General features: G+C 31.9%; 2 protein-coding genes across 3 annotated transcripts; one reads left to right on the top strand and one right to left on the bottom strand.

The window, feature by feature from the left end:
• The first annotated feature begins 584 nt into the window (after positions 1-584).
• On the top strand, positions 585-6,290 carry LOC121731283 (BRISC and BRCA1-A complex member 2-like). Of its 2 annotated transcripts, XM_042120652.1 has the most exons (8): positions 585-663; positions 752-848; positions 931-1,229; positions 2,380-2,555; positions 3,381-3,503; positions 5,107-5,170; positions 5,290-5,443; positions 5,709-6,290. In XM_042120652.1, exons 2-8 carry the CDS (start codon positions 776-778, stop codon positions 5,915-5,917), a joined length of 1,098 nt encoding a protein of 365 aa, XP_041976586.1. In that variant the 5' UTR covers positions 585-663; positions 752-775; the 3' UTR covers positions 5,918-6,290. The 2 variants fall into 2 exon arrangements, with proteins under 2 accessions (XP_041976586.1, XP_041976585.1); XM_042120651.1 differs by lacking the exon at positions 585-663 and having other exon boundaries at positions 688-848.
• A 196-nt stretch (positions 6,291-6,486) lies between these two features.
• Positions 6,487-13,609, bottom strand: LOC121731285 (holocytochrome c-type synthase). The gene is made up of 5 exons (XM_042120654.1): positions 13,564-13,609; positions 13,228-13,459; positions 7,485-7,721; positions 7,262-7,386; positions 6,487-6,951 (listed from the first exon to the last, which is right to left on the bottom strand). Exons 2-5 carry the CDS (start codon positions 13,393-13,395, stop codon positions 6,714-6,716), a joined length of 768 nt encoding a protein of 255 aa, XP_041976588.1. The 5' UTR covers positions 13,396-13,459; positions 13,564-13,609; the 3' UTR covers positions 6,487-6,713.
• Between the last annotated feature and the right edge of the window lie 60 nt (positions 13,610-13,669).

Genomic DNA, 13,669 nt, shown 5'->3' with positions numbered 1-13,669 from the left:
TTATGGGTTTTTCTATGTTTAATTCCACGAAATTTATAACATTTTGCCTGTGTAAGCGTAGTTCACGAGTTAAGCTATCAAATGAGACCTTTTTTATGTTCATAGGACATTTACATGACAAGTACTGGTCAGATTACTGTGAAAGCCCGAGAAAAACTTAGATGGCTGCCATTGTACAACCGTGAGAGAGAGAGAAAATTTGAGAGCCAAGGATCGGACACCGGTGTCGGGACACATTGTATATTATAGCTAAGTCTGTGACGGGCTTTATTGTACCGGTGAAAAAATAATCCTGTATTATATAAAGGTTGCTTTAAAAACTGCCTGTTTTGCCTGTTTGAATGCCTGATTTTAAAGAAAAACAGGTAGTTTTTAAAGCAACCATAATAAATAGTATTTTTGTGCTCTGTCCAATGACTAGTACTATGAACTGTCCAATCACTTAATGTTCACCCTACTTGGTATACCTTGGGACTAGACTGCTACTAAAAAAAAAAAACAAAAAGAAAAAGTTCTAACGTTATTGTCAAAAATTAAATAAGAAGAAGAAGAAAAAAATTATTATTTTTGTTTTTATAAATTGCACAAGTTAAAATTTTAATAAAAGTTAAAACCATTGTCGTTCTTTCGTGATTGATTTTTGGAAAGGCTCACTACTTAATAGTTAATATAATTTTATTGTTAATTTGATTACAAAATCACAACTCATTTTTTTTTTTCATAAAGGTTTAATACCCTCAAGTGGGCCTTCATTCTTCAAGCTTCAATCTTCATCATGACTGAGGTGGACGATATTTCTATAGCATTTCGCCCTTATGTTGAAACAATATACACAGACTTGCGACTCGGTGAGTAAAATGGCATAACAATCAAAATAGAACTTAAAATTACTTGGTAGCAGATAATTATTCCCTAAGACAATCATTTCAGGATTGTGCAAGTCAAAAATTGAAATAGAAAAAATTGGAAGCAACTCAAAAGGTAACCATAACCAATTTCGCCTCTTACTACCATATTGCTCAAGGAAATTAAAATGGGAAGTAATATTTGACTCGTCTGTGCCATGGTTTGCTCCGGATTTTCGTTTTGACGATGATAGTTTCTTTAGTAACGTCGACGAGGATTTTATTGAAAAAAGTCTACCAAGCCTAGCACAATGGAATCCTAGTAACTTGAGGAGTTTAAACAATGTATTGACAGAGTTAATATGTTTCTACAAAACATATCAGGTAATATTAAATAATTAACTATCCTAGTATCATACAATGCAAATATTTTTATACCTGACAAATAAATTAGTAATCTACTAGATAACACCCGCAACTCCGTTGCGCCAAAATTCGTTTATCAACCGGGAAACATAAATTTTTCCGGGATAAAAACTCCTCCATATAAAGTATATCCATGCCAAATTTCAGCAAAATTGGTTCAACGGTTTGAGCGTGAAGAGGTAACAGACAGACAGACACACTTTCGCATTTATAATATTAGTATGGATGAATATTAAAACACCTACCTACCTTACCTTATTACCTTACCTACTATACCTGACCAATAATTTATTAATCTATGAATATTAAAATACATAGAGCTTTTCAGTTACAGCTTGTTTAGAACTTTAGAACTATGGGCCTTTGTGCAGGATTATTATTGAAATATCAAGTTAATTTAATAATTATAAAATATTGTTAGGTGCTAGGGTTCGAGGATTTGGAGAGAAAGACCTGGTGACTCTCTTGAAGACTTTATTAACACTGCACTAAACACTAGGTCTCAACACTTAGCACTAAGTCCAAACAATAATCACTAGGTCCAATCACTAAGCACTATCACTGTCCTAGGTCGTAACCAAGTCGTAGGTTTCACTGGTTCACTCACTATTGATCACTTGTTGTCGCCTCGAAGATCGCTCAGATTGAACTGAACTCGCCGGGCTTGCCTGCGGCTTTTTATATGGCGAGACGAATTCCAGAAAGTTCCCGATTCACGTAAACAAGTAAACAACCGTGGGAACTTTCTCGGAGGCTCGAGCATGTACCACAATAAAACTGCCGTCCTTACGATAAGTGCAGTAAGTTGAATTTTTTAGCAAATTTAATTTAGACCTTATGGACTCAGTCATAAACTCTAAATTAAAACACGTAAACACGCAAACAAATAAACGGTAAACACGTAAACAAACATTGAACCTTTCTAGAAGGTTCGAGTATGTACTTGCGCACCTCCTGCCATCCAGTATTGAGTAGGGGATTTATGTTGCCTGTGCTCCCTCGGTAAGTTTCGCTGGTTTGTCGCTAGATGGCACCACGTGGCCGCATACCATGTACCGTAACAATATATATTTTTAAATATTATATTTTATGAATTAAATATTTTTAGGTAAAAAAATTAAATGAAGACCCAAATTCTAGAGCATCATTTGAGTACAATGCTTTATTAGGCAATGCACTTACAACGGAAGAAGATGTTGAAGTGTTTGTTGGCAATCACACAGTTGAGTTCCTCATTAAACTTAAAGTGGATACATCCAGACTACCTGAAATCTATAATGATGGGTAAGATGTCTGTTTTGCCACTTATATGTTTTACCTTTTCTAACCAATTTCTCAAGTTGACTATGAAGTCACCTAAACTATTAGAGCAAAGCCAAACAAGCGTAATTTGTGAGTTTGAGTCGCAGGATTTCGGTTTCGGCAGAATTCTGCTGCATTCAGTTCATACAAAAGCCCTGTTTGATTCACATGAGCGTAATTTTGTGACTCATATTTTTTTTTTTTTATATTTATGCGGCAGAAATTCTGTAACTCACAATTCACAAATTACGCTCATTTGACTTGACCCTTAAAGTGTCATATTATTATTATCTTCAAGTATATCCTTGTTGCGCCTGCCAAATGCTGTTTTTTTAGTCAAATTTTCAGGGGTAGACAATAAACTATTTCATTGAATGATTGATGGATTTAACAATAAATTAAAGATCTTAGTTCATCTATATATATAAAACTAAAAGGTGACTGACTGACATGGTGATCTATCAACGCACAGCCCAAACCACTGGACGGATTGGGCTGAAATTTTGTATGCAGGTAGATGTTACGACGTAGGCATCCGCTAAGAAAGGATTTTCATAAATTCCAACCCCAAGGGGTTAAAATAGGGGATGAAAGTTTGTATATATAATACTTCCTAACGCGAGCGAAACCGCGGGCAAAAGCTTGTACATGATAAGATTTGCCGCCATACTGCATTTTTAATTTATTGATAAGTCCAACCATCATTAAATAAAATAGTTTATTGTTTACCCCTGAAAAATTTGACTAAAACCACATAGAGGGTTCAGCAAGCACAACAATGATATTTACTCAAGGATTTCTTTTTAGAATCAATGAAAATCCTGGTATTGATACAGCGCTGCTACTTGTTCGCTATCCTAATTCAACAAATGCAGAGTTGATTTTATCACCATTCCTTACCAAAGTTCTTGGCAACATAACTTTACCACCGTAAGTAATTCATTAAGGTATTTTGGTTTTTATTTAAGATTTTTTTAGGTATACTAATACGTATACTAATATAACACGTATATTAATACGTGAGAGAAAAACTTTGTAACCCTTTTTACGAAAAATGGGGAAACGTAGGTGCATGAAATTTCGCACAGTTATATTATTTTAAAATTATGCCTTTATCATATACAGGGTGTAACAAAAACAAGTGATAATACTTTAGGGTGTGTACGTGTTCCTTGTAGAGAGTTCACTGTGAAAGTGGCAGGCAACCAACATTTTTTTTTTACTTTTGTATGGGGAAACTCGTGACGCTCGGGCCCTTGCCCATACAAAAGTGAAAAAAAATGTTCGTCTTTCAGAGCTGCTACTTTCACAGTGAACTCTCTACAAGGAACATGTACACACCCTAAAGAATTATCACTAGTTTTTGTTACACACTGTATATTTTAAACAAATAAAACGTTACACATACTACGACACTACTACTAAAAAGATGACAGATTTTTGAGTGACAAGCCTAAACATACGAATTATACTCTTTTATTTATGGTTAAAATCTGTTGACAACAAGTTGACAAATGAGGGATTTTCATTTAAATTTTTTAATTTTAATTTTAACAATCTTAACTAGATGGCGTAAGGATAGATACTTCTAGATTTTCTATTGGTTCCTCACCGATCTGAAATTATCTGCAGGTTGGCATCACTGACTACATTTGGGTTGTGTTTCCAAAAAATATCAGTGTACTGTCAAGTGTGACATAAATCAAAATATCTTAAACCTAAGCGATCATTGGCCTAAGCGATTAGGCCAGTACACTGGTAATAGTTTAGGAACACGCTGACATAATAAAAATTTGTCAAACTGAAACTTGACAACTGAAAGAGTTGTGGCGGGCATGTCACTTTCAAACTTCTTCTACTTTTTATTGTTGGTGTGGTTTTTGTTATTTTTTCCCAAATTATGTTATTTGGGTTTTTGATATTCATTATTGGTCAAATATTAGCCATTAAATATCCGTTATCTTGCACAAGTGCAGGTAAGATGTTGTCAAAACCAAAATGTATAATTCCTGTGACATTTGGTGTGAATTTCGGTAAATAGGGCTATTTCTTCCGTGAATTTTAGCTAAAACATCGTTATAATAACTTTATTCATTGGAATATTATTGCGTCTTTTTCAAGTTGAAATGTATCAAGTTTTACATTATTTTGCCCAGTTTTGTAGCAATTATTGATGGTATTCCCTGGTATTACCGATAGTTGTCTACCTATACGCCATCTAGTTACTAAAATGGAAACTGTTTGACAATCAAATTAAAAATATAGGAAAATCCCTCATTGAAAATGGATTATTGTTTTTTTATTTTCTACTATTAGACAATGCTTAAACGGCCAGTCTGAGATCACTTAGTCCCAGAGACAAGAATTGAAAAAAACTATGATGAAGTCAATATTTTTTTTACAAAATATAGGTAGGTACATAGTAGTCTTAATGTCGTTGCAAGTAAGGTCGAATTTCGACCATTGGGCGATCTCTAGTTTACTTAATAGTTTAGAAAGCATTTAGCACTATTTATGCAATATTTTTTTTCAGAATGCATCAAAATGGTGTACTCATGGATTATGTGCCCTTGGTTACAGAAATACTAAATAAAAAGGTAAATTTAAGTATAAATTATAAATGTAAAAAGGTTTTCTTTATTTTTTTTTTCAAATGTTATACTTATATGTATTTAATTCAATTCTCAAATATTATTTAATTAAATTTGAATTCTAGGTCCAAGATCTACTAAATAATGATAAACTGAAGAGGGAATTGCTGGCACAGATAATTGTAAAATATGAGGGTGCTATACTTGAGCATGATGCTAGTAGTGTAGCTTTATTGTTTGAAATGAATGATTTCCACTGGATTTTACAGATTGATATTGGTAAGCTTAAAACCTTTATAATACTTTTAGTGAATATTTTCAAATTAATTAGAAAATAAAAATTTAAAAAATTATTATTATTACATCACGTCTAGTACTATAGAATCTCAACAAAATGTGTTAGAATAAAAACCCACAGCAACACTGTTGTTTTTTTGAGATAAATCCATGAAGAGATACTAAAATTGTGCATTGTAAATTTAAAATCATTTGTAGCAGTGTGGTGTTAGTGCGAACCGACTAATATATTTGTATATTTTTACAGGTCTTCAATTTCCAGATAAACCTCCCGTGCTTACACTGCGATCTGTTTATCATTGCACCTCTAATTACCCCTATAGAAAACCCAGAACAAAAGTATTACCAAGCTGTCCATACAACAACTTTGAAGGTTACATTGCACAACAAGTTGAAATATTCAAGACTGAGTGCAAAGGTACATCAACACAACCTCTTTTGGATATAGATAATTAAACATTAATACCAGTTTAAAATTTCAAACATATTACAAGATATTATGCTATTATACTATAGATAAAAAGTATGTTAAATTGTTTTTGTTTCAATTATTCATATTTAAGTAGTCAAGTACATGTCACATCATAAAAAGTAAAGAAACATAAAGTCTCCCATACTTCAACCATTTTTAATTTGGTTCCTTATCGCACAGTTAAATATGGCAATAGCAACCAAACACTAACACTCAAATTTACGAAATTAAATTCATTAATTATGATTCGGGTTTATTTTCATATTAATTTACCAAGTTATTAAAATAAATGGTTTTGTTTACTTTGTCACTTACAGCTATGGTAGGATTTTTAAAATAAAACTAAGATTAAATGAACCTGACTGTTTTATTACTTCAGTTAGTACACAAAGTAGTGTGACCTTATATTTAACTTTTTAATTCATCAAGCCCTATACGGTCACCGGTGATGGAGACACAATAGAAATTCTATTGTGTCTCGTTTTTCCACGATCGAAGGGTTAATTTATAATGCACATAATGAGACAATGGTCAGACCTACATAATAAGGATAAACTTTCAACATATTGCCTTTAATTTAGTTATCTTTATAACCTAATAGTCAACAATAATACTTTATCAATAATTAAGTAAAACAATCACAAAGAGTTGCTGCGGTGACACTGACTGTCGACAGAAGAACCCCACACAACATTGAGTTGGTTACATTATCAATAATTTAAAATTCAAGGGGACTAATTTAACATGTCTAATAACTAAGAATATAAGTAAAATTTGTATTCAGTTGGTTAATTTACTTCCATCCTTTTCGCCCACAATTTCATAGCGATATCTCATGTACATGACCTTCATTCTATCCCACCAGTTTTCAAAAGAATCAAGCGCTGGTCTGACATCAAGCAAGGCAAATTGGTATTTGTTGTCCACTTCACCTCCATCATAGTAATCAATGATGTAGCGTACATCTTTGCCACATCTGTCCACAATCCAGTCGTGGCGGTCAAAGGGGAGCTCATATCTGCAAAACAATAATTATAATGATTAATCTCAGATACTTGTATCATTCTGTACTTATTCAAATACTTATTGTACCATCGAGGAAATTGATTCCTAAGCTGTTGACGGACCTAAGTCATTTGTTCTGCTTATGTCAATTCAAGGTTAGCTGTGATTGGTTGGTTGGGCTTGACTTAACGCAACCAAATTACTTAGATCCGCCATCTGCCTAGAAATCAACTTCTCTGTTTACTTCTCATTACTGTGTATTTATTGGAACTTTCTCAATGCTTCCATCATAATGTTGAAATATTGCTAAATTAATGACTTACCCAAGCCAAGAGCGCATTTTAGCTCTTGGACTGTAATCAGAGGCTTTCCCACCAAAACTCTTGAGCCTTGGGTGACCACATTCCTTTGCATGTAGAGCTTCCCACTTCAGGACTTCTTGCCAAGCCTTAAATAAAAAAAAATATATAAAAAAAAAACATGTTGGAAAAGCTAGCTAACTGTGAAGTTTTAGTCTGATTTTTTAGTGCTTATTAAAATACATACTTGCTCATTATTTGCATTGTGTATTCTGATAATGTCTTCCATGTCTTTGGGTTTAATTTGATCATCATTCCATCTCCATCCCTTACGAAGCATAGCATTCCAGAACATCTGCTGACTTGGATATACCCAAAACTCTGTAGAACCATCAGGCATGGCTCTGGGTATTGTTGACACTTGTCTTTGAGTTGGAAGAGGAAATGGTTGATCAGGTGCAGGTTGTTGATTAGCAGGTGGCATCTATAATAATTATAATTATAAAAGAAAGTATTGTCCATCAAAATAAACTAAAATATTATACAAACTAATGTAAGTTTTTTTTTATTAATTATTTATACTCATTTATTGATAAAGTACAACCACATCGCATACATTTTTTACTTAAAACTAAAATAACAATTTGTATTATATGATCTAATGCATACAACAACTACGGTGTACATAGCATTAATAACAATAATATTATGTAATTATTATTCATCAAAATTTTTAATTAAATAAAATAATATAAACTTAAACAAATGAGTCTCTTAACTTTTTCGTAAAGTCAAAATATTTATCATGGTATACATCGAGATCAATAATACTATTTATTTATTTATTATATTGAGCAAATATTTTAGTCATCGGAGATTGTAACCCAAGATTAGTTTTGCAGGGAGGAATATAAAATGTCTTAGTTATTTTATTTCTAGGATATTTGTATGGTATGTTTAAGGTTATACGATCATGCAGACTGTTACATATGACCTTACAGTGGATAATTTTATACAGAAAGCACAAGTCAAGTAATATTCTTCTATTCCGTAAGGTGACCATATCGAATTTATTCAGACGTTGCTCGTATGGTTGCCTATGTGAAAATCCGCTACTGCCGTAAGCTAGGTATCTAGTAAAAGCCCGCTGTATGTTTTCGATCCTTTGAGAATGCACTACGTATTATGGACTCCAGACTATGCTACCATATTCAAGGTGGCTACGGACGAGTCCGTTATATAACATGATTTTAGTTTTGGGTTGCTTAAAATTTTTAGAGTTTCTCTTAACAAAGCCGAGCATACGAGCGGATTTTGCTACAATGTTATCATAATGTTTGATGAATTTTAATTTGTTATCTAAGATTACACCGAGATCTTTAATTTCATCAACCCCTTTTACAATAGAGCCATCAATTTTATACTCAGAAGCAAGTGGTTTTATTTTTCGTGAAAATTTTATATGGAAGCATTTATTAACGTTGAGCATCATGTTATTAGAGTCACGGGCATTTTCAAAAAAATGTGTACCCCTGGTTTTTACCTTGTCCCTTGACTTCGCTACAGATTATTTGTAAAAAATTACATACTAACATTTTGTAATTTTAATGTAGGAGCAAAAACAAGTTTTCTTTTATTAAAATACATTCACGTTTGTATAAAATTTTATTTAGTATGAGATTTATAAGGATTTTTAAGTACCGAAACCTATTAAATTCACCTGTCCCCTTCCCAGAAGTTGTAACAAAATCTTTAATAACTATTTTTTTTCTTAAAGTAAGTTACTTAAAAAAACATATGTTAGATTCTTAAATACTTAATGTATCAATTGAATGTCTTGTTATTGAAAAATCTAACATAATTTAACTACAAATTAATTAAAATTATAATCATGAAAAAACAACCCGGCCGGAATGTTCGGTTTAGTGACCGTTTTTTTTAGTTTTATAAACATACTACAAAAATATTTTCGGCACTAAATGATAGCACTATATTTCATTGTACATCGAGAAACTTCAATTTGAATTTAGTAGTTAAAAATCTGCTACAAGACGCGGACGCAGGCTGGATGGTTCTTCAGGAACGGTTTATTTGTTCAGATAAGTGACCATATTTTGTAAGCATTATTATACTTTCTCCAACTGTTTTTACTGTTAACACGTTGCAAAATTAGCTTAGTATTTAGTAAAAAAAATGAAATTTTGATAACTATTATCGGTTATTTACAAACACTTTAAAAGTAAAAGAAAGTAATATTACGTGACTTCCGACTTGTGACTTTTCGTATGGTCACATATAATGGAACGGACAAGTCACAACAGGCGGAAAGCATAAGGCTTAGTTCACATTTTAAATAAATTATTTTTTAATTCACAGATTTTATTAAGAAAATTGGTGATTTTTAAACTGGTACGATTAACGTACAAATATTTTGATTTTATGAAATTATAAAAATTGGCGCTTTTATTAATGTCACTACCGGAAAAGTCTTAAGAAAAATTATAAATTTTAATATTAAGTGACTTTTGATTGATTGATTAAATACTGACAATGAACTTTAATTTCTTAGCTTTAGTCATTGCTGAGAAAAATCGATATCGCTACAGCCAAATTATAAAGGCGTCGACTTTACTTAACAATAACAAATATACTATTTAAAATTTAAGTACCTAAAAGTTTTATTTTTTTTAATAACTTTGATTTTATTTCCACTACTTTTCTATCAGTAAAGTTGAAAATCATTTTGTGTCGTTGATATTTGCAGATTTATAATAACTAGACATCAGATTATATGCATTTGCATACTTGCATATGCAAATGCATATAATGTCACTTTTTAGGCGATAGTGCATATTTTGGCAATTTTTCGTTGATAGTGCATATTTCGGTAGTTTAACTTCCATGGGCATTAAGATTGCAATCGGAAAATGTTGGTAGGAAATTATTATTGGCGTATAATAAATAAATAAAAAGTCTTTATTTCAAGAAATTAAAAATCCTGGACTTTATGTAATTATAAAAATTGGCGCTTTTATTAATGTCACTACCGGAAAAGTCTTCAAAAAAATAATAAATTTTAATATTAAGCGACTTTAGATTGTGCATATTTTGTGCATATTTCGACCATTTTTCGTGCATATTTGCATGGATATTTCGGCACTTTGATCGTGCATATAATCCGATGTCATTAATAACTTAGGAATTCGTAGACATGTGAACACATCTTTATGATTATGAGTTGTTCGTCCCTCTAATTAATGAAGTTAAATCTATGAAATCAAAGAATTTTTTACTTTTATAAGTAGTGTAACAATAAAAATGTTTAAATTAAAGGTTTTTGTGTTATAAAAACTTCTTTATATATGTTAAATATTACTTACTCATGTAAAAAAATGAAAAATAACCTAGTGGGTAGGTCACATAGTCACACTATGGATTAAAAATAATTGCTACTCTTGTTGATCCTTGAAATTATAAATTTTTTTTTTAATAAACAATTAAATATGCATTTCACTAGATTAAATTAACGAAGAAATCCATTTATTGCTGTATTTTTTTGTATTAAATTATATTTTACATTTAGTCGCACAACGGAACATGTTTCGTCGAAAATTCGATTTTGTTTCAATAATATCAGAATAATATAACGTTTTCAGCGTTCTTTTTAACTTATTCCATTAGTTCAATATTTGTCCTTGTATATGACATTCAAATAAAGGTAAATAAATGACCTTAAAAAATATAGACATATTTTTGCAAGGGTACACGTTTTTTTGAAAATGCCCTCACACCAAGATTTTATTTCGTTTAGATCTTTTTGGACTTGAGCAACGTCACTACTATTTTTTATAATTTTATATATTTTCAAGTCATCTGCATATAAAGATTTCAGACAGTATTTTATTCGGGATGTAATATCATTAATAAATAGTAAAAATAGCTTTGGACCCAAATGGGAACCTTGTGGAACGCCTGAATCTGCGCAATACGTACGCGACACAAAACCATTCACAACGACATTTTGCGGTCGATTCGGGAGATATGATTTAAACCAATCCAAGAGAGAACCCGTAAAGCCAAAATTCCTGAGTTTTTGTATTAGCTGACGATGATTCACCTTGTCAAACGCGCTGCTAAAATCAGTATATATCGCATCAATTTCTTCACCATTATCTACACGCTCACATAAATCGGAAACAAATGGCACAAGATTAGTTACAGTGGAACGTCCGTTTCGAAAACCATGTTGATGATCTGTTAAATTAGGCTCAGTGAAAGAAGTGATTGTTGGAAGTATTGCAGCTTCAAATAATTTTGAAAAACAAGAAAGTATGGAAATAGGCCTGTAGTTGCATACATCTGATTGATTCCCCTTCTTATAAACAGGTACAATTCGGGCCTTTTTCCATTCTTGGGGAAATTTACCTTCTTCTAGTGAGCGATTAAATATCATGGTGAGAGGTTGAGCTAAGCCTTTCCCGCAGCGTTTGACAAATAGTGGAGGGATTGAGTCTGGTCCTGCTCCTTTTAGATGGTCGGTTTTTTAATGGTGGCCAAAACTTCACTTTCAGTTAATTTAATGGTTGACATAGTTTTATATGAGATAGTGCCAGATGTATCCATTGTTGTGTTAGGTGATACATCTTTATTGAATACCGAGCAAAAATGTTGAGCAAATAATTCTACAATATTTTCGCCAGACTTAGCTACTACAGTATTTAAATGCATTTCTGCAGGTATTGTCGAATGACCACCACGTTTATTTTTTATAAAGCTCCAAAAAGCCTTTGGATTACTCGGTATCTGGGATTCAATTTTATTTATGTATTCCGAATAGCATTTATTATATAATTTATGACATCTAGAGCGTAGTAGATCGAATTCAATTTTGTCTCGGGGGTTACCATATTTAAGAAATCTCTTACGGAGTTCATCTTTCTCAGCTAAAAGCTTGCACAGATTACTGCTAAACCAAACGGGTGTCCTATTACTTTTAACCTTATGCTTGGGAATATGATCTTCGATGACTTCTTTTATCACCTTATACAGTTCAGTAACAGTATCGTCAACACAGTTACATTTTGATAGCATATTATACCAGTTAACATTATTGAGATCACGTGATATTAAACTATAGTCAGCTTTACGGTAATTAAGCTTTACATTAGTCTTTGGACGGAGATATGAACTAATCTGATTATTATAATTAACACTTAGTAATAGGTTTGGATGGTTTTTATAAATTTTACGCAGATCGCCTAAGGGTCTATATACAATTATTGCGTTAAGAACATTACATAGTATTAAATCTAAAAATTTCATATCACTATTGCTTATACTTACTATTAATTTGGTGTAAGTTATTAGCTGAAATAAAGTCAACAAAGTTCTGTCCTAGAGGTGAACTATAATTAGATGGGATCATGATGTTTTGGTTGACAGCACTTTTAGACCAGTTTATGAAAGACAGATTAAAGTCACCAAGAATTATGATGTCATCTGTTTGATTACCTTTTCTATACTATTTAAGAACCGAGTTAATGTTTCTAATTTAACTGGTGGTGGTAAATATACTATGCAAATCGCTATTTTTTTAATAGTTTTGCCTACTGTTAATTCAACTTTTATCCACAGATTTTCATCATCAGTTTCCCATTTTTATACACGAACTGAAGGGATTTCCTTATCCATTGCAAGCAAAACACCACCTCCATCTTTTTTTTATTCTATTGGTACATTGTCTGTCTTTACTACTATATACCTACTATCAAAGATTTCTTGACTAGAAATGTTAGCATTTAACCAAGTTTCGGTAAAAGCAATAATTTTATATTACTATTATCAATTATCATAAATGCGAAAGTTTTTCTGTCTGTTTACTCAAACTGTTGAACCAATTTTCATGAAATTTATTTATTGTATATTAAGTCCCGGACAATCGAATACTTTATTCCGAGAAATAAGCAGTTAAAAATCAAAACACTACATACCATGTTATAAGGATTAATGTTGTTATCACTGACTGGACATTCGGAGGGTGGTTTCTTAACCTCTTCCTTTTGGGCATTTTTATTATGCATCGGACACTCAGGTGGTGGGTTCTCATTATTACCGGTTACTTGGGGATGGAGAGATTCTGCAGTCACTGTGTTTCCCATTTTTGCGTTAGATTACCTTACGTAAGTTGACAAGGTTAGGCGTGTACACTACTCATTTTAAATTCTGAAACAATGAATTAAAACCTCACAATAATTACCAAGACAATGTTTTCTTAAAAATTAAAGATAATTAATTATATATCAAACAATTAAAAACAAATTTCATACCAAAGTTACAAGAACTTTTTCATAAATATGCTGTGTCGTATGACAGATTCTAAAATATGGCGGATTGACAAGTCAGCTGTCAGAAGTGTGAACTGACAAGTCTATT

This window comes from Aricia agestis, chromosome 10, assembly GCF_905147365.1.
Source record: "Aricia agestis chromosome 10, ilAriAges1.1, whole genome shotgun sequence".
NCBI lineage: Eukaryota > Metazoa > Arthropoda > Insecta > Lepidoptera > Lycaenidae > Aricia > Aricia agestis.
Note: the sequence above shows the minus strand (reverse complement) of the source record. Positions and strands in the feature narration are given on the sequence as shown.